The sequence below is a fragment of the Struthio camelus genome, chromosome 38 (assembly GCF_040807025.1).
Source record: "Struthio camelus isolate bStrCam1 chromosome 38, bStrCam1.hap1, whole genome shotgun sequence".
Lineage (NCBI taxonomy): Eukaryota > Metazoa > Chordata > Aves > Struthioniformes > Struthionidae > Struthio > Struthio camelus.
The window spans coordinates 805,123-824,070 of record NC_090979.1 but is presented as its reverse complement, the minus strand read 5'-3'; the positions used below and the strand labels follow the sequence as shown (position 1 = coordinate 824,070).

At 62.2% G+C, this 18,948-nt stretch overlaps 1 protein-coding gene across 1 annotated transcript; it reads right to left on the bottom strand.

The window, feature by feature from the left end:
* Positions 1-1,112: 1,112 nt before the first annotated feature.
* Positions 1,113-11,939, bottom strand: LOC138063969 (RNA-binding protein 3-like). The gene is made up of 7 exons (XM_068924201.1): positions 11,843-11,939; positions 9,944-10,055; positions 7,763-7,869; positions 5,936-6,044; positions 3,650-3,728; positions 2,864-2,928; positions 1,113-1,238 (listed from the first exon to the last, which is right to left on the bottom strand). The coding sequence occupies exons 2-6, from the start codon at positions 10,044-10,046 to the stop codon at positions 2,865-2,867; spliced, it is 462 nt and encodes a 153-aa protein (XP_068780302.1). The 5' UTR covers positions 10,047-10,055; positions 11,843-11,939; the 3' UTR covers positions 1,113-1,238; position 2,864.
* Positions 11,940-18,948: the final 7,009 nt, after the last annotated feature.

The following is an 18,948-nucleotide window of genomic DNA, read 5'->3' as shown; positions in this document are numbered from 1 at the left end:
CTCCGCCGCGCGCATGCGCGCGGCCGCCGCCAGCAGAGCCGCGCAGGCGCGACGCCGCCTCAACCGCGCCCCCGCCCACCCCCACCCCATTGGCCGCCGCCGGCGCCCAATCAGCGCGCAAGGCGACTCCCGCTCCCGGGAAGCCACGCCCCCTCCCCCAAACCACGCCCCCTCCGGGAGGCCGCGCCCCCCCGACCCTGTTACTACCCTGTTGTTCCCCCCAGAAACCCATTTCCCCCCCAAAAAACCCATTTTCCTCCCCCTAAAAAGCCTTTTTCCCCCCCAAAACTCCATTTTGGGCCCCAAAAACCATTCCCCCCCCCACAAATCCCCCCCCACCCAAAATGCCCTTTTTTCCCCCCAAAAAAACCCCATTTTGGCCCCCCATAAAACCCTTCCCTCCCAAAATGCCCCTTTTGCTCCCCAAAATGCCCATTTTTCCCCCCCCAACACCAATTTTGGGCCCCCAAAAAGCCCATTTTGCCCAACACCCTCCCAAAAAAAGCCTTTTTCCCCCAAAAATGCCCCAAAAAAACCCTTTCCCCCCCTCAAAAAAACCATTTCAGTCCCCCAAAGCCATCCCCCCCCCCAAAAAAACCATTCCCACCCCCAAAAGGTGCTTTTCCCCCCCAAATCCATTTTGGCCCCCCCAAATCCATCCTCCCCCGCCCCCAAAAAAGCCTTTTTTTCCCTTAAAACCCCATTTTGAACCCCCCCCAAACGTCCCTTTTTCTCCCCAAAACCCATTTCAACCCCCCAAACCCACTTCCTCCCTCCAAAAAACCCATTTTGGCCCCAAAATGCCCCCCCCAAACACCCTTCCCGCCCCCCCAAAACCCATTTTGGCCCCCAAAGTGCCTTTTTCCCCCCAAATCGCCCTCTTCCCCCCCCCGCAAAAAAAAAAATTTTAGCCCCCCAAAATCTTCCCCCTAAAAAAAAACTTTTCCCACCCAAAATCTCATTTTCCCCCCCAAAAAACCCATTTTAGCCCCCAAATGCCTTTTTTTCCCCAAAATACCCCTTTTCCCCCCAAAACCCATCCACCCTCCCCCAAAATGCCGCTTTTTCCCCCCAAAAACGCCACCCGGGGGGGGGGGGCGCAACCAGCAGCCGCCTGGATCCGTCCTTTAATGGGGGCCGGGGGGGGGTACAAGGCGGGGGGGGGTCCCGGCGCGTCCCCGACCCCCCCCCCAAATCCACCCCGGGGTCCCCCGAAATCCGGCACCGCGGGGTCCGAGCTGGGGACGAGAAGGAGGTCAGCGGGGGGGGGGCAATTTGGGGGGGGGGAAAGGGGTAAATTGAGGGGGGGGCACAAAAAAAACACCCCCGAAAAGGCAGATTTTGGGCAACGAGTTGCCCAAAAAGAGGTATTTTGGGGGGGGAACCCCCAAGACCCTGCCCCCATGGGGGGTGATAGCGAAAAGGCACGAAACAGCCCCAAAAAAAGCACCTGGGGGGGGCACAACCCCCCCCCCAAAATACTAAAGCGAAGAACTTAGGTAAAGACCCAAAATCGCTAAAATTTAGGGCATTTGGAGCATCGCAACCCCCCCCCCAAAACCCCCAAACGGGGAATTTTAGGAGGATTAAAGACCCCCCAAAGCTCCCCAAAATTAAGCTGTTGGGGGGGGTCATGAGCCCCCAAAAAACAGATTTGGGACAAATAACGAGGCTTTTTGCCCCAAATGTCCCCCTTCCACTTAATATTTTCGGCAGCCCCAAAAAAGGGTGTTTTAGGGGAACAGTGACCCCCAATTTTTCCAAAATGGGGCGTTTGCGGGTGCAAAAACCCCCAAATGCCCCAAAATAGGGAAATTTAGGGCCCCGGAACGCCAAAAATCGCCAAAATGGGAAAATCGGGAAAGAATTGAAAGCTCTGAAACTACCCCAAAAACCAGCAGATTTTGGGGGAATCAGAGACCCCCGAATTTCTCACATTCGGCATTTTGAGCAAGCGTGGGACCCCCAAAATCATGGAAAAAAGGGAATTTGTGCAAGTCACGCACCCCAAAAGCGACAAAAACGAAGCTTTTGGCGAGCAAAGACCCCAAAATTGCCGCAAAAATGCAAATCTTGGGGGCCCGGAACCCCCAAAACTGCCCCAAAAATACAAACTTTAAAAAAATCAGAATCCCCCCCCCCAATCTCTCAAAAATTAAATCTATAAAACTTTTAACCCCCAAAAAACACAAAAAGGAGAAATTTAAGGGTTCGGGGACCCAAAAAAACCCATAAAAAGGAAATTGGAAGGACCAAAACCACCCAAAATTCCCCCCAAAAGGGAAAATTCGGAGAAAGGAGAAACCCCAAGACCCCCCCAAAATGGGCAGCTAAAAAGCATCAAAACCCCCCAAAACCACCCCAAAACCACCCCCCAAAAAAAGACAATTTAAGAGGTTTGCAACTCCAAAAACTGAGAATTTAAAAAACATTCGAAAAATCTCAAATCGGTAAAAACAAAGCAAAATACAAAAAAAAAAAAAATCGCACAAATTTGAGTTCAAAACCCCCCGAAAACGACCGATTCGGCACTTTTCAGCCCAAAACGTCTCACGAATAAACACCTGTGAGCGCTAAACACCCCCAAAACTCCCCAAAATCCTGAAAGCGCCAAAAAAAAACCCCAAAACACCCCAAATTTGCGGCACTTCGACCCCCCCCCCAAAAAAAGTGAATTTTCCCAGCCGAAACCCCCCCCCCCCGGTACGAAAAACCGGGGCGGATTTGAGGCCGTTTCCCCCCAAAACGGGGGGGTTGGGGGTTCCTGGGTGCCCTGGGGCTTTGGGGGGGGTCTCGGGGGGGTCCCCCCTTTTTTGGGGGGGGTCCCGGGGGTCCCCGTCCCCCCCCCCCCGGGCGCCCCTACCTCAGTTGTCGTAGTTGTCCCGGTAGGAACCCGATTGGAAACGCTCCCCGTAGCCCCCCTGGTTCCTGTTTCGGGGAGAAAAAACAGGATTTAGGGAAAATCAGAAATCCCTCGGCACCCATGGGTGCCCCCTAGGACCCATAAGTGCGTCTTGGGGGTCTGTGGGACCCCCCAGCACCCACGGGTGGCCCCCGCAGACCCATAGATCCCCCTAGGTGCTCTGGTCTCCCACCACCACCTTCGGGACCTCTTGGGCACCCACAGCTGCTCCTTGGGGCCTGTGGGACCCCCCAGCACCCATGGGTGCCCCCTTGGACCCACAACTGCGTCTTGGGGGTCTGTGGGACCCCCCAGCACCCACGGGTGGCCCCCGCAGACCCATAGATCCTCCTAGGCTCTCTAGTCTCCCACCACCACCTCTGGGACCTCTTGGGTACCCACGGGACCCCAAGCACCCATGGGTCTCCCCAAGCCCCACGGGACCCCCTGACACCTCCATAGGTCCCCAGCACCCACAGATCCCACCAGCCCCCTCCCCACTTCTAGGGGATTCCCTAAACCCCTCCCCAGCACCCATGGGATCACCTGGCACCCATAGGTCCCCCCAGCACCCTCCCTACATCTACAGGGATCTCCAGACCCCAACGGGTCCCCTTAGCACCCAAGGGTGCCTCCCAACCTCACCCAGCACCCACGGGGTGCTCCACGTACCTCCACATCCCCCATTAGCCCCCGTGGGGCCCTCTAGGACCCCCCAGCACCCACGGGTGCCCCCCCAGCGCTCACCTGCCGCCGTAGTCGCGGGAGCCCCCGTAGCCCCCGCTGCGGCCCTCGTAGCGCCCCCCGTAGCCCCGGTCGCCTCCGCCTGCGGGTGGGGGGGGGTTAGAGACGGGGACCCCTCCCCAGGCACCCCAAAACCCACCCAAGGCACCCCAAAATCCTCCCCCACCACCCCCAGGGGTCCGGAGGCACCCAACTGCGCCCCAGAGAACCCCAAAACCCACCCAGAGCACCCAAATCCCCCCCAAACACCCCAAAATCCTCCCCCACCCCCTTACAGCACCCCAAAAGCCACCCAGGGCACCCAAACCCCCCCCCGGGGACCCCAAAAGGTCCCAAGTGCCCCCCCAAACCACCCCCACTCCCCCAAACCGTCCTGTTTTGCCCCAAACTGCCCCCAAGACTCTCAAGACCCCCAAATCGACCCCAGACCCCCCAAAAACCCCAATATCCCCCCAAACCCCCAATATCTCCCCAAAACTCCACCACATTCCCAAATAGCCCCCAAAATCTCCAAAACCCCCAAAATGCCCCCCAAAATGCTCCCCAAAACCTCTCAATTACCCTGAACTCCCCCCAAAATCCCCAAATTCCAAGACCCCCCCCAAAACCACCCAAAATCTCCAAATCACCCCAAACCACCCCCAAAACCCCCTCCAAGTCCCCCCAAAACACCGCTAAACTCCCCCAAATCACCCCAACCCCCCAACCTCCAAATCCCCCCAAATCACCCCCAAAATCCCCCAAACGCTCCCAAATTGCCCCAAACCCCCCAAAATGCCCCCAAACTCTCCCAAATCATCCCCAACCCCCCCAAATTGCCCCTAAACCCCCCAAACCTCCAATTCCCCCCAAATGCCCCCAAAGCTCCCAAATCACCCCAAAATATCCCCAAATGCCCCCAAATCACCCCTAAAACCCCCCAAACCACCCAAATCCCCCCCAAAACCCTCCAAACCTCCAACCCCCCCAAAATGCCCCCAAAACACCCCCCAAATGCCCCCAAATCACCCCTAAAACCCCCAAACCACCCAAATCCCCCCCAAACCTCCAACCCCCCCAAAATGCCCCCAAAAGCCCCCAATCACCCCAAAATACCCCCCAAATCACCCCTAAATCCCCCCAAAATCTCCCAAATCACCCCCAACCCTCCCAAATTGCCCCCAAAACCCCCAAAAATTCAATTCCCCCCAAAATGCTCCCCAAACCCCCCAAATCATCCCAAAATACCCCCCAAATCACCCCTAAATCCCCCCAAATTCCCCCAAATCACCCCCAAACCACCCAAATCGCCCCCAAAACCCCCCCAAAACTCCAATTCCCCCCAAAACTCCCCAAATCGTCCCAAAATACCCAAATCACCCCTAAAACCCCCCAAACTCCCCCAAATCACCAACACCCCCCCAAAATTCAATTCCCCCCAAAACACTCCCAAAACCCCCAAATCACCCCAAAATACCCCCCAAATCACCCCTAAATCCCCCAAATCACCCCCAAACCACCCAAATCGCCCCCAAAACCCCCCCAAAACTCCAATTCCCCCCAAAACTCCCCAAATCGTCCCAAAATACCCAAATCACCCCTAAAACCCCCCAAACTCTCCCAAATCACCAACACCCCCCCAAAACTCAATTCCCCCCAAAACGCTCCCAAAACCCCCCAAATCACCCCAAAATACCCCCAAATCACCCCTAAATCCCCCCAAACTCCCCCCAATCACCCCCAAACCACCCAAATCACCCCCAAAACCTCCCCAAAACTCCAATTCCCCCCAAAACTCCCCAAATCGTCCCAAAATACCCAAATCGCCCCCAAAACCCCCCGAACTCTCCCAAATCGCCAACACCCCCCCAAAACTCAATTCCCTCCAAAATGCTCCCAAAACCCCCCAAATTGCCCCCAAAACCCCCCCAAATCACCTCTAAAACCCCCCAAATCACCCCCAAATCACCCCCAACACCCCAAAATTGCCCCCAAACCCCCCCAAATCACCCCTAAAGCCCCCCAAACTCCCCCAAATCACCCCCAACCCCCCAAAATTGCCCCCAAAACCCCCCAAATCACCCCTAAAACCCCCCAAACTCCCCCAAATCACCCCCAACCCCCAAAATTGCCCCCAAAACCCCCCCAAATCACCCCTAAAACCCCCCAAACTCCCCCAAATCACCCCCAACCCCCCAAAATTGCCCCCAAAACCCCCCCAAATCACCCCTAAAAACCCCCCAAACTCCCCCAAATCACCCCAAAATCCTCCAGCCCCCCCCCCGCCGCCCCCCGAAACGGCGCCGGCACCTCGCCCGTAGCCCCGGCCCCGGCCGCGGCCCCCCAGGAAGGCGCCGCCGCGCGCCCCCCGGCTCGACTTCCCGGCGTGGTCCACCCGGATCTGCCGCCCGTCCACCGACTGCCGGCGAACCCCAAAACCCTCACGATTCACCCCAAAAACTTTGTGCCCCCCCCCCAAGGCCACCCGGAACCCTATCGCCCCCCAAAACGGGCTACAATGGGTTCGGGGGGTGTCCTACCCACCCCCTGCAGTGTGTTACGGTGTTTGGGACCCCCCCCCCGAGCCTCCCCCCCCCCACAAGGGGTCCCCAAAACCCTTCAGGACCCCCCCCCAAAACTTCCAGGAAACCCCAAAACCTCCAGGGACCCCCAAAACCCTTTGGGACCCCCAAAACCCTTTGGGCCCCCCCCAAAATCTCTCTGGGACCCCCCCCAAAACCTAAGACCCCCAAATTCCCCCCCAGGAGCCCCAAACCCTTTCAGGAGCCTCAATCCCTCCCTGGGACCCCCCCAAAATCCTCCAGGACCCCCCCCAGGGACCCCCAAAAGGCTCCAGGACCCCCCCAAGGGCCCCCAAACCCCCTCTGGGACCCCCCCCCAAAACCCCCAATCCTATCTGGAAGCCCCAATTCCTCCTTGGGACCCCCCAAAATCCTCCAAGACCCCCCCCCAGGGACACCCAAGCCCCCTCCACGACCCCCAGGGCCCCCCAAAACCCCTCCAGGGACCCCCAAATCCCCCTCAGACCCCCAAAGCCCCCCAAACTCCCTCCAGGGACCCCCAACCCCCCCCAAATCCCCTCCAGGGACCCCCAAGGCCCCCCAAACTCCCTCTAGGGAACCCCAAATCCCCCCAAATCCCCCCCAAGGACCCCCAAATCCCCCTCAGAGACCCCCAAAGCCCCCGAACTCCCTCCAGGGACCCCCAAACCCCCCCCAAATCCCCTCCAGGGACCCCCAAGGCCCCCCAAACTCCCTCTATGGACCCCCAAATCCCCTCCAGGGACCCCCAAATCCCCTCCAGGGACCCCAGGGGACCCCCAAGTCCCCCTCAAGAACCCCCAAAGCCCTCCCAAACTCCCTCTAGGGACCCCCAAGGCCCCCCAAAACCCCTCCAGGGACTGCCAGGGGACCCCCAATACCCCTCTGGGACCCCCAAATCCCCTCCAGGGACCCCAGGGGACCCCCAAACCCCCTCTGGGACCCCCAAATCCCCTCCAGGGACCCCAGGGGACCCCCAAGTCCCCCTCAAGGACCCCCAAGGCCCCCCAAACTCCCTCTAGGGACCCCCAAGGCCCCCCAAAACCCCTCCAGGAACTGCCAGGGGACCCCCAAACTCCCTCTGGGACCCCCTAATCCCCTCCAGGGACCCCAAGGGACCCCCAAGTCCCTCTCAAAGACCCCCAAAGCCCCCCAAACTCCCTCTAGGGACCCCAAAGCCCCCCCAAAACCCCTTCAGGGACCGCCAAGAGACCCCCAAACTCCCTCTGGGACCCCCAATCCCCTCCAGGGACCCCAGGGGACCCCCAAGTCCCCCTCAAGGACCCCCAAAGCCCCCCAAACTCCCTCTAGGGACCCCCAGGGCCCCCCAAAACCGCTCCAGGGACTGCCAGGGGACCCCCAAACCCCCTCTGGGACCCCCAAATCCCCTCCAGGGACCCCAAGGGACCCCCAAGTCCCCCTCAAGGACCCTCAAAGCTCTCCCAAACTCCCTCCACGGATCCCCAAAGCCCCTCCAGGGACCCCCAAACCCCCCAAATCCCCCCCAGGGATCCCCAAACCCCCTCCGGGACCGCCCAGGGGACCCCCAAAGCCCCTCCGGGACCCCCCCCCGCACCTCGCCGTTCATGGCGCGCATGGCGTCGCTGGCGTGCTCGGGGTTGGCGAAGGTGATGAAGCCGAAGCCGCGCGAGCGTTGCGTCTCGCGGTCCTTCACCACCACCACTGCGATTGGGGGGGGGGGGGGGGCGGGCTCAGGCCGGACCCCCCCCCCAAACACACCCAAGGGTGCCAGACCTCGGCGGGAGACACCTTAGAGGTGTCTCCCCTGAATAAGGGGGTCCGGAGACCACCAAGAACACCGCTGGGGCACCCACCCAAGACCGTTGACCACCAAATATGGGGTCTGGGGGAGATACGGACCCCCACCCATGGGTGCCACACAAATATATGGGGTGGTATAGGCCATAAATACGTTCAGAATCAGTTTTGGGACCCCCACCCATGGGCATCCCCCCAAATACGGGGCTCTGGGGGGGATGGAGACCCCGAGGGACACTGCTGGGACCTCCACACGTGGGTGCTGCCACCCAAATGTGGGGTCGGGGGGGGATGGAGACCAGAGACACCACTGAGACCCCCACCCATAGGAGTTCTCCACAAATACGGGGGTCTGGGGGGGATGGAGACCACCAGGGACACCGCTAGAACCTCCACCCGTGGGTGCTGGCCACCAAATATGGCATCTAGGGGACATGGGGACCCCCACCCGTGGATGTCCACCCCGAATATGGGGGTCTGGGGGGGATGGAGACCGCCAAGGACACCGTTGGCACCCCCACCCAAAGGTGCTGGCCACCAAATGTGCGGTCTGGGGGCAATAAGGACCCCCACCCCTAGGTGCGACGCAAATATATGGGGTCACAAGCACCATAGACACGTCCAGGATCAGTTTTAGGACCCCCACCCACGGGCGTCCCCCAAATACAGGGCTCTGGGGGTGATGGAGACCACCATGGACACCACTGAGACCCCCACCCATGGGTGCTGGCCACCAAATGTGGGGTCTGGGGGACATGGGGACCCCCCCCAGCCATGGGAGTTCTCCCCAAATATGGTGGTCTTGGGCAAATGGGAACCCTCAGGGGCACCGCTGGGACTTCCACCCATGGGTGTCCCACCAAATGCGGCGGTCTAGAAGAAACAAGCTGTCTCAAGAACACCACCATGGCCCCCACCCATGGGTGTCCCACCAAATGTGGGGGTCTAGGAGAGATGAAGACCCTCAACAGCACCACCACGACCCCCCCCCATGGGTGTCCCACCAAATACGGGGGTCTAGACCACATGGTGACCATCAGGAGCACCAGCATGACTACCACCCATAGGTATCCCACCAAATATGGGGGTCTGAGAGACACGGGGACCCTCAGGAGCACCACCATCACCCCTACCCATACATGTCCCACCAAATATGGGGGTCTAAGAGAGATGGGGACCCTCAGCAGCGCCACCGCGACCCCTATCCATGGGTGTCCCACCAAATATGGGGGTCTAGGAGAGATGGGGACCCTCAGCAGCGCCACCGCGACCCCTATCCATGGGTGTCCCACCAAATATGGGGGTCTAGGACAAATGGAGACCCTCAGGACCACCACCGTGACCGCCACCCATAGCTGTCCCACCAAATATGGGGGCCCAGAAGAGATGGGGACCCTCAGGAGCACCACCATCACCCCCACCCATGGGTCTCCCACCAAATACGGGGTCTAAAAGAGACGAGCTCCCTCAGGAGCACCATCATGCCTCCACCCATAGGTGTCCTCCTCAAATATGGGGGTCTAGAGATAAGTGGGAGCCTCAAGAGCACCACCATGACCCCCACCCCGGGCATGCTCCCCAAATGGGGGGGGTCTAGACCACATGGCGACCATCAGGAGCACCACCGTGACCCCCACCCACAGGCGTCCCACCATATATGGGGCTCGAGGAGACATGGCACCCCTCCACGGCACCACCATGACCCCTACCCATAGCTGTCCCACCATATAGGGGGCTCTAGGAGACGTGGGGACCCTCAACGGCACCACCGTGACCCCCACCCATAGGTGTCCCACCAAACATGGGGCTCTACAAGAACCCAGGTCCCCCAGGAGCACCATCGTGCCCCCCCAGGGCCGTCTCACCCCCTAGACAACCCCGAGACCCCCCACCCATGGGTGGCCCCCGGGCAAGGAGAAGGAAACCAGCCCTTGGGGAGGGGGGGGGGGTCCCAGGGCTCGGGGAGGGGGGTCCTCACCCTCCGAAATGGGCCCGAACGAGCTGAAGTGCTGCTCCAGGCCCTGCTCGTCCGTGTCGAAGTTGAGCCCCCCGACGAAGAGCTTCCCCTCCTCCGACGACATGGCGGGGGGCTGCGCCGCGTGGGGGGGGGGGGACACGCTCAAGGGAGTCCCAATACCAGGACACCCCCCCCCCAGAGGAACCCCCAAAACTAGCGAGAACCCCCCCGAGGTCCTATAGGACCCTCCTTGGGCCCTCTAACCACCCCCCCCAAGAAGAACCCCCTAAAACCAAAAATATCCCCCCAGGGCCCTATAGGACCCTCCTGGGACCCCCCCAACCCCCTCAGGGGACCCTCAACCCCCCCCCAGGGGACCTCCAATTCCCCCAAGGGTACCCCCAAAACCAAGGAGACCCCCCCAGAGCCCTATGGGACCCCCACTTGAGCCCCCTAACTCCCCCCCAAAGTGCTACAGGACACCCCGGGGTGCCCCAAGCCCCCTTGGGCACCCCCGAAATCAGGGAATTCCCCCCCCCCAAGCCCTATAGGCTCCGCCTGGGGCACCCCAAGCCCCCCCCCCCAAGGGCACCCTTACAACCAAGAAGACCCCTCCAGAGCCCTATGGGACCCCCCTAGAGCCCTCTACCCTCCCAGGACACCCCCAAAACCAAGGAGACCCCCCCCCAGGACCCTATGGGACCCCCTCAGAGCCCTCTAACCCCCCCCAGGGGACCCCAAAACCAAAGAACCCCCCCAGGACCCCATGGGACCCCCCTGGGGCACCCCTAAAACCAGGGAGACCTCCCCTGAGCCCTATAGACCCCCCCCCGGGGCACCCCAACCCCCCCAGGGAAGCCCCAAAACCAAGCAGACCACCCCCAGGACCCTATGGGACTGCCCTGCAGTCCTCTAAGCCCCCTAAGGGACCCCCAAAACCAAGCAGACCCCTTCCAGGGCTCTATGGGCCCCCCCAAAACCAAAGAGACCCCCCCCAGACCCTACGGGACCCCCCTGGGGCACCCTAACACCCACCCAGGGCACCCCTAAAACGAGGTAGACCCCTTCCCCGAGCCCTATGGACCCCCCCGGTGCACTCCAACCCCCCCAGGGGACCCCCAAAACCACGGAGACCCCCCCAGGGCACCCTCAGCCCCCCAGGGGTCCCCCAAAACGGGAATCCCCCTAGGAAACTCCCTCCCCCTCCCCCGCCCCGGGAATCCCCCCTAAAACCCAGCCCCAAAAATAGATCGCTGTGACGTCAGAACCCCAAAGGCATCCCCATCCACCCCCCCGCCCCCCCCCCCGGGCAGCCCGACGTCATCCCCGCCCGGGGATGCCCTGACGTCACAGCGCCGCCTCCCCGCGGGGGAATCCCCCCCCTCGTCCCACGTGGGTTCCCCCCCCCCGCCCCCGCCGCCCGCGCAACGTCACAATCCCCCCCCCCGCCCCGCACGTCACAACCCGCCGCCCCACGTGGGTCCGGCGGCCACGTGCCGCCCTTTCCCGCCCCGCGCGTCCCTAGCGGCGCGCGCATGCGCCAGCCGCCGCGCAGGCGCGGGAGGGGAGCGGGACCGCCCCTCGCCCACCCCCGACCTCCCTGCCGCCGCGCATGCGCACAAACCGAACGCTCCCCCTCCCACAGCGGAAGGGGGGGAGGGCGCCGCGGCGGCGCATGCGCAGAGCGACCACGGCGCCGCCGTAGCGTGAGGAGGCCGCGCATGCGCAGAGAGCGACCACCGCGCCGCCGTAGCGGCGGCGGGAGGGGAGGCCGCGCATGCGCAGAGCGGCCGGGCGGCGGGAAACCGCGATTATCGCGACAGCGGAAAGGAAAGGGGGGGGGCCACAGAGTCGGAGCAGGGTGGGGGGGGTCGCGACAGGCGGTGGGAGGGGGGAGAAGGGAGGGAAGGGGCGACTCACCCGAGGGCGACGACAGAGGGGCCGGAGCGGCGGAGACTGCGGCCGCGGCGCCGCCCGCCCCCGCCTTATATAGCGGCCCCGCCCCCGGCCGCCCCCTCCCTCCCCACGTGACCCGCCCGCCACGCCGCCCCATTGGCCCGCCGCGGGGCCGCGCGTGCGCGGCGGGCAGCGAGGCTCCGCCCCCCCCCCCCCTCCGGCAGCGGGCGAGACCATTCGGGGAGCGCGGGGGGGGGGGGTGGGAGGAAGGAAGAGGAGGGGGAGGGGGACGAGCGAGCACGCGGGGCCGCTCGGACGCCTGGGCCCCTTTGGGGGGGTGTCCCCGGACGCCTGGGCCCCTTTGGGGGGATGGGGGGGTTACCCGGACGCCTGGGCCCCTTTGGGGGGATAGGGGGGTTACCCGGACGCCTGGGCCCCTTCTTTGGGGGTTACCCGGACGCCTGGGCCCCTTGTGGGGGGGGTAAGGGGGGTCCCCGGACGCCTGGGCCCCTTTGGGGGGATGGGGGGGTTACCCGGACGCCTGGGCCCCTTCGGGGGGATGGGGGAGTTACCCGGACGCCTGGGCTCCTTGTGGAGGGGGGTAAGGGGGGGGTCCCCGGACGCCTGGGCCCTTTTTGGGGGGATGGGGGGGTACCCGGACGCCTGGGCCCCTTCTGTGGGGGGTACCCGGACGCCTGGGTCCATTTGAGGGTGGGAGAGGGTCTCGGGACGCCTGGGCCCCTTTCGCGGGGGGGGGGGGTGATGGGGGGGTACCCGGACGCCTGGGCCCCTTTGGGGGGATGGGGGGGTTACCCGGACGCCTGGGCCCCTTCTGTGGGGGTTACCCGGACGCCTGGGCCCCTTGTGGAGGGGGGTAAGGGGGGGTCCCCGGACGCCTGGGCCCCTTTGGGGGGGATGGGGGGGTCCCCGGACGCCTGGGCCCCTTCTGTGGGGGTTACCCGGACGCCTGGGCCCCTTGTGGGGGGGGGTAAGGGGGGTCCCCGGACGCCTGGGCCCTTTTGGGGGGATGGGGGGGTTACCCGGACGCCTGGGCCCCTTGTGGGGGGGGGATGGGGGAGGTCCCCGGACGCCTGGGCCCCTTCTTTGGGGGTTACCCGGACGCCTGGGCCCCTTGTGGGGGGGGTAAGGGGGGGTCCCCGGACGCCTGGGCCCCTTTGGGAGGATGCAGGGATTACCCGGACGCCTGGGCCCCTTCTGTGGGGGGTACCCGGACGCCTGGGCCCCTTCTTTGGGGGTTACCCGGACGCCTGGGCCCCTTGTGGAGGTGGGTAAGGGGGGGTCCCCGGACGCCTGGGCCCCTTTGGGGAGGGGGATGAGGGGGTACCCGGACGCCTGGGCCCCTTCTGTGGGGGGTACCCGGACGCCTGGGTCCTTTTGAGGGTGGGAGAGGGTCTCCGGACACCTGGGCCCCTTTCGCGGGGGGGGGGGGGTGATGGGGGGATACCCGGACGCCTGGGCCCTTTCTTTGGGGGTTACCCGGACGCCTGGGCCCCTTGTGGGGGGGGGGTAAGGGGGGGCACCCGGACGCCTGGGCCCCTTTGGGAGGATGGAGGGATTACCCGGACGCCTGGGCCCCTTCTGTGGGGGGTACCCGGACGCCTGGGTCCATTTGAGGGTGGGAGAGGGTCTCCGGACGCCTGGGCCCCTTTCGCGGGGGGGGGGGTGTTGAGGGGATACCCGGACGCCTGGGCCCCTTCTTTGGGGGTTACCCAGACGCCTGGGCCCCTTGGGGGGGGGGTAAGGGGGGGTCCCCGGACGCCTGGGCCCCTTTGGGGAGGAGGATGAGGGGGTTACCCGGACACCTGGGCCATTTTGAGGGGAGGATGGGGGGGGTCCCCGAACACCTGGGCCCCTTTCGGGGGGGTTTGGGGGGGCACCCGGACGCCTGGGCCCCTTTGGGGGGAGGGATGGGGGGGTACCTGGACTCCTGGGCCTTTTTGGGGGGGGGGCAATGGGGGTACCCGAACCCCTGGGCCCATGTGGGAGGGGGGATGGGGGGGTCCCCGGACACCTGGGCCCCTTTTGGGGGAGGATGAGGGGGCACCCGGACGCCTGGGCCCCTTTGGATGGGGGTTGGGGGGGGCACCCGGACGCCTGGGCCCCTTGGGGTGGGGGATGAGGGGGTCCCCGGACGCCTGGGCCCCTGGGGGGTGGGGGGTGAGGGGGTCCCCGGACGCCTGGGCCCCTTGGGGTGGGGGATGAGGGGGTCCCCGGACGCCTGGGCCCCTTGGGGGTGGGGGGTGAGGGGGTCCCCGGACGCCTGGGGCCCCCCCCCACCAGCAGACGCCGGACGCCTGGGTTCCTCGCAGCCTTTAATGGCTCCCGTACAGCCGAAACGACGCGGCCGCCCCCCCCCCACACCCCGCCCCGGGGGCTCTATAGGGGCCGTGGGAACCCCCCCCCGCACCCTATGGATCCCATCCCCCCCCCACGCACACCGGCACCTATAGGCGCCCCCCCCGGAGCCCACGCAGGGGCTGCGGGGCCCCTATGGCGGCGCCTGGGCCCTAGAGACACCGTGGGGACGTTATAGATGCTATAGGGGATCGCAGAAACACGTAACAGCTCTTACACCCGCAGTATAGATACTATAGAAAACCCTTCTTGGCCTTTATATCCTTTACATGAGCAGCATAAGCAACATATAGAATCCCGCCTGGCCCTTATAGATGCCATAGGGGCTCCCATAGTGCCCCCCCAAGAACCCCCCCTTTACCCCCCGGGGCCCCTATACCGTCTCCCGGCTGAGTGCTGCCCCCTTGCGAGGCCCTATGGGCGCCATAGGGGCCCCCCCGGTCGGACGCCGCCGGCCTCACGGCAGCGCTATAGGTGCCGGAGGCGCCGCCAGCGAGGGGGTTTGTCCCTTATATCCGCTGTAGGTTGCTCTGTGTGAGTGCTCCTTGCCTGGGGCTACTATAGGGGCTGTGGCAGCCCTTACGCAGGCACTATAGATGCCTTAGGGTCCCCTATGGAACCATTATAGCTGCTATAGGATGTCCTATACAAGCAGCACTGTTACGGAAACTCTCTATATGCCACCGCCTTCCCTCTCTGGACATTATAGATGCCATACAGTGCTTTGCCCGGTCGCTACGGGCGCTATAAGGGCACCTTAAAAGCGCCCCGGGGGGCCCCTATGGCAGCACCGCTCCTGAGCTATTATAGACGCCCGAAGGTCCCCTATAGAGGCATTACGGAGCCTATAGGTTCCCCCGCCAGCTGCCACGGCAGCCCCACACCAACACCCCCTACGGGGGCTATACGGGCCCCCCCCCCGGCACCGGCCGGCCGGGCGCCCTTCCCTATAGAATCCATACGGACCCCGAGCCAGGAGCGACCCCGGCTATAGGGGCTGTAAGGACCCCCCCCCGCCAGCACCCTATAGAGGCAGCATGGCCCCCCCCCCCGGGGCGCTATAGGGGTCTGGGCCTATAAGCGTCTCATGCTGCACATATACATATATATATATACATTAAAAAAGGCGCCGCTCGTGGCCTATGTACATATCTACACCCACGTACGGGATCCATAGGGGCGCTGGAGGGGCCGATCCTGAGCGATGCCGGGGACCGCGGGGTAACGCGGGGGCGACATTGGGGGCCTGGAGTAACCTCGGAGTAACCTCGGCGTAGGTCAGGAGTAACCTCGGAGTAACGGGGTGACCTTGGCGTGAGCTGGGAGTAACCTCGGAGTAACCTCGGTGTAGACCAGGAGTAACCTCGGAGTAACCTCGGTGTAGGTCAGGAATAACCTCGGAGTAACGGGGTGACCTTGGCGTGAGCTGGGAGTAACCTCGGAGTAACCTCGGTGTAGACCAGGAGCAACCTCGGAGTAACCTCGGAGTAACCTCGGTGTGGACCAGGATTACCCTCGGGGTAACATGGCAGTAACAGTGGCATGAGGCAGGAGTAACCTCTGGGTAACGGGGTAACCTTGGAGTGGACCAGGAGTAACCTCGGAGTAACATGCGAGTAAGCTCGACATAAACCAGGAGTAACCTCGGGGTAACACGGGGGGGGACCTTGGCGGGGACCAGGAGCAACCTCGGAGTAACATGGCCGTAACCTTGACGTGAGCCACTAGTAACCTCTGGGCAATGTGGGGGTGACGGTGGGGACCAGGAGTAACCTCGGGGTAACGTGGGGGTCCTGGTGTGGACTGGGAGTAACCTCGTAGTAACATGGTGGTGGTCTTGGTGTGAGCCGGGAGTAACCTCGGGGTAACGCGGGGGGCGACCTTAATGTGGACTTGGAGTAACCTCGGAGTAACATCGTAGCAACCTTGTGGTGAACCAGGAGTAACCTCGGGGTAATGTCGGGGAACTTGGCATGGACCAGGACTAACCGCGGAGTAATGGGGGGGGGGCTTGGTGTGGATCGGGAGTAACCTCGGAGTAGCATGGGAGTAACCCTGTGACCCTGGCCTGAACCCGGAGCGACCTCGGAGTAACATAGGAGTAATCTTGGCATGAGCCGGGAGTAACCTCGGGGACACCTTGGCTTTGACCAGGAGTAACCTCAGAGTAACATGGTGGTAATATCGGCGTGGGCCAGGAGTAACCCCAGAGTAACGTGGCAGTAACCGTGCCGTGGACCAGGAGTAACCTCGGGGTAACATGAGGGTGACCTTGGTGTGAGCTGGGAGTAACCTAATGGTAACATGGGGGCGACCTTGGCCTGAACCAGGAGTAACCTCAGAGTAAGATGAGAGCAACCTTGGCGTGGACTGCGAGTAACCTCGGAGTAACGCAGGAGTAGCCGCAGTGTGAACCACGAGGAACCTTGGAGCAACATGGGAGTAACAGTGGAGTGACCTCGTGGGTCAAGCACGAGTAACCTTAGAATAAATTAAGAGTAACCTCAGAGTATCGTGGGAGTAACCTCGGAGTAGCATGGGCGCAACCTCGATCCAAATCAGCAGTAACACCTGGGTAATGGAGGAGCAGCCTCGGAGTAACATGGGGGTGAGCCCCGGAGTAACCTCGGGGTAACATGGGAGTAACTGGTGCAAACCAGGAGCGATCCCCGAGGAAACGGCTAGTAACCTCGGAGTAAGCCCTGGCCTAAAGCGCGAGTAACCCCGGAGTAAATTGTGGGCGAGCTCGGAGTAACGTGGGAGCAACCTCGGCGTAAAGCCGGAGTAACCTGGGAGCAAAATACGAGTATCCTGGGAGTGAAGTGTGGGTAACCTCGGGGTAACGTGTGAGTATCCTCAGAGTAAAACGAGGGTGTTCGTGGAGTAACGAGTGAGTGGCCTCAGCGTAAGCCAGGAGTATCCTCGGGGTAACATGTGAGTGGCCTTGGAGCACAGTGGAGTAACCTTGGAGCAAAGTGTGAGTAACCCCGGAGCAAACCAGGAGTAACCTTGCAATGAAGCACGAGCGACCTCGGAGTAAAGCACAAGTAACCTTGGGGCAGAGAGTACCCCGGAGTAACGGCCGAGTAACCTCAGCAGAAGCCCAGAGTAGGGCAAGGGGAGGCCTCGGAGGGGCAAGAGGAGGAGTAAGGGGTGAGTAAGGCCACGAGGAGTAACGTGGGAGTAAGAGGCGAAGTAACAGGGAAAGGAGCGAGTACCCCCGGAGTAACAGACCCTGGCGCAGTAACAGCCATGAAATGAAGATTTAAAGGCCAAGTAATGCTCCTGAGTGAGCACAGGGCAACCCCAGAGTAAGGCCTGAGTAACACTGGAGTAAGCGAGGTGGAGTAACTACGGAGTAGGGGTGCGGAGTAACATACCAGGACTGACCTGAGGTGCAATGGGGAGGCCAAACCACCCCGGAGTAATGACTGAGTAGCCCTGGAGTAACCGTGGAGTAAGGAGTGAGTAACATAGGAGCAACAGGGGAGTAACTGTGGAGCAGGGATGCAGAGTAACACCCCCCCCCCCTTGGCCCCAGGACTCGAGAGGAGCCCAGAGTAACATCCGAGTAACCCTGGAGTAAAGAGTGCGTAACCTTGGAGTAAGCACGGGTAACTATGGAGTAGGGATGTGGAGTACCACCCCAGGACTGACCCATGGTGCAATGGGGAGGCCAAACCAGCCCGGAGTAAGGCCCGAGTAACCCTGGAGTGAGTAACCTCAGAGTAAGGGGACAAGTATCTACAGAGCGAGGATCCAGAGTAACACCCTGTCCAACCTCAGGACTCAAGAGGAACCCGGAGTAACATCTGAGTAACCCCGGAGTAAACAGTAGCAGAGGAACAGGGGGGAACTGCAGAGTGGGGCTACGGAGTAACAACCCCCCCCCAATCTCAGGACACCAGAGCAGCCTGGAGTAACATCTGAGTAACCCAGGAGTATCTGTAAACAGCGAGTAACATCAGCGTGATGGGGGGCTATAAAGTAGGGGTACGGAGTAACAACCCCCTCGGGTCTCAGGACTCCAAAAAGGAACCCGGAGTAACGTCTGAGTAACCTCGGAGTAAGGAGTGACATCAGAATAATGGGAAGTCATGGAGTGGGGAGATGGCGTAAACCCCCCCCCCAGGCCTCAGGACTTGAGAGAGGAACCCAGAGTAACATCTGAGTAACCCTGCAGTAGGGAACTAGTCACATCATAGTAATGAGGGTCAACTATAGAGTAGGAATATGGAGTAACAACCCCCCTCGGGTCTCAGCACTCCAGATGGGAGCCCAGACTAACGCCCGAGTAACCCTGGAGTAAAGAGTGAGCAACATCAGAATCGGGGGGCGGGGGCAATTATGGAGTAGGAATATGGAGTAACCACCCCCCCGGGTGTCAGGACTCGAAAGAAACCCGGAGTAACATCTGAGTAACGTTGGAGTAAGGAGTAACATCAAGAGTAATAGGGAGCAACTACGGAGGTGGGATACGGAGCAACAACTCCCCTCGGGTCTCAGGACTCCGGAAAGGAAGCCGGAGTAACGTCCGAGTAACCTTGGAGTAAGGCGTAACCTCTGACTAACAGGGAGCAACTATGGAGCTAGGGCACGGAGTAACAACGCCCCTCGGGTCTCAGGACTCCGGAAACGAAGCCAGAGTAACATGCGAGTAACGCCGGAGTAAGGAGTGAGTAACATCTGAGTAACAGGGAACAAGTATGGTGTTGGGGCACGGAGTAACAACGCCCCTCGGGTCTCAGGACTCC

Coding starts and splice junctions, on each gene's coding strand:
- LOC138063969 (XM_068924201.1), bottom strand. CDS start 10,046: ATGTCGTCGGAGGAGGGGAAGCTCTTCGTCGGGGGGCTCAACTTCGAC. Junction 7,870..9,943: donor GTTCGGGCCCATTTCGGAGG/GTGAGGACCCCC, acceptor CCCCAATCGCAG/TGGTGGTGGTGAAGGACCGC. Junction 6,045..7,762: donor TGCGCGCCATGAACGGCGAG/GTGCGGGGGGGG, acceptor GTTCGCCGGCAG/TCGGTGGACGGGCGGCAGAT.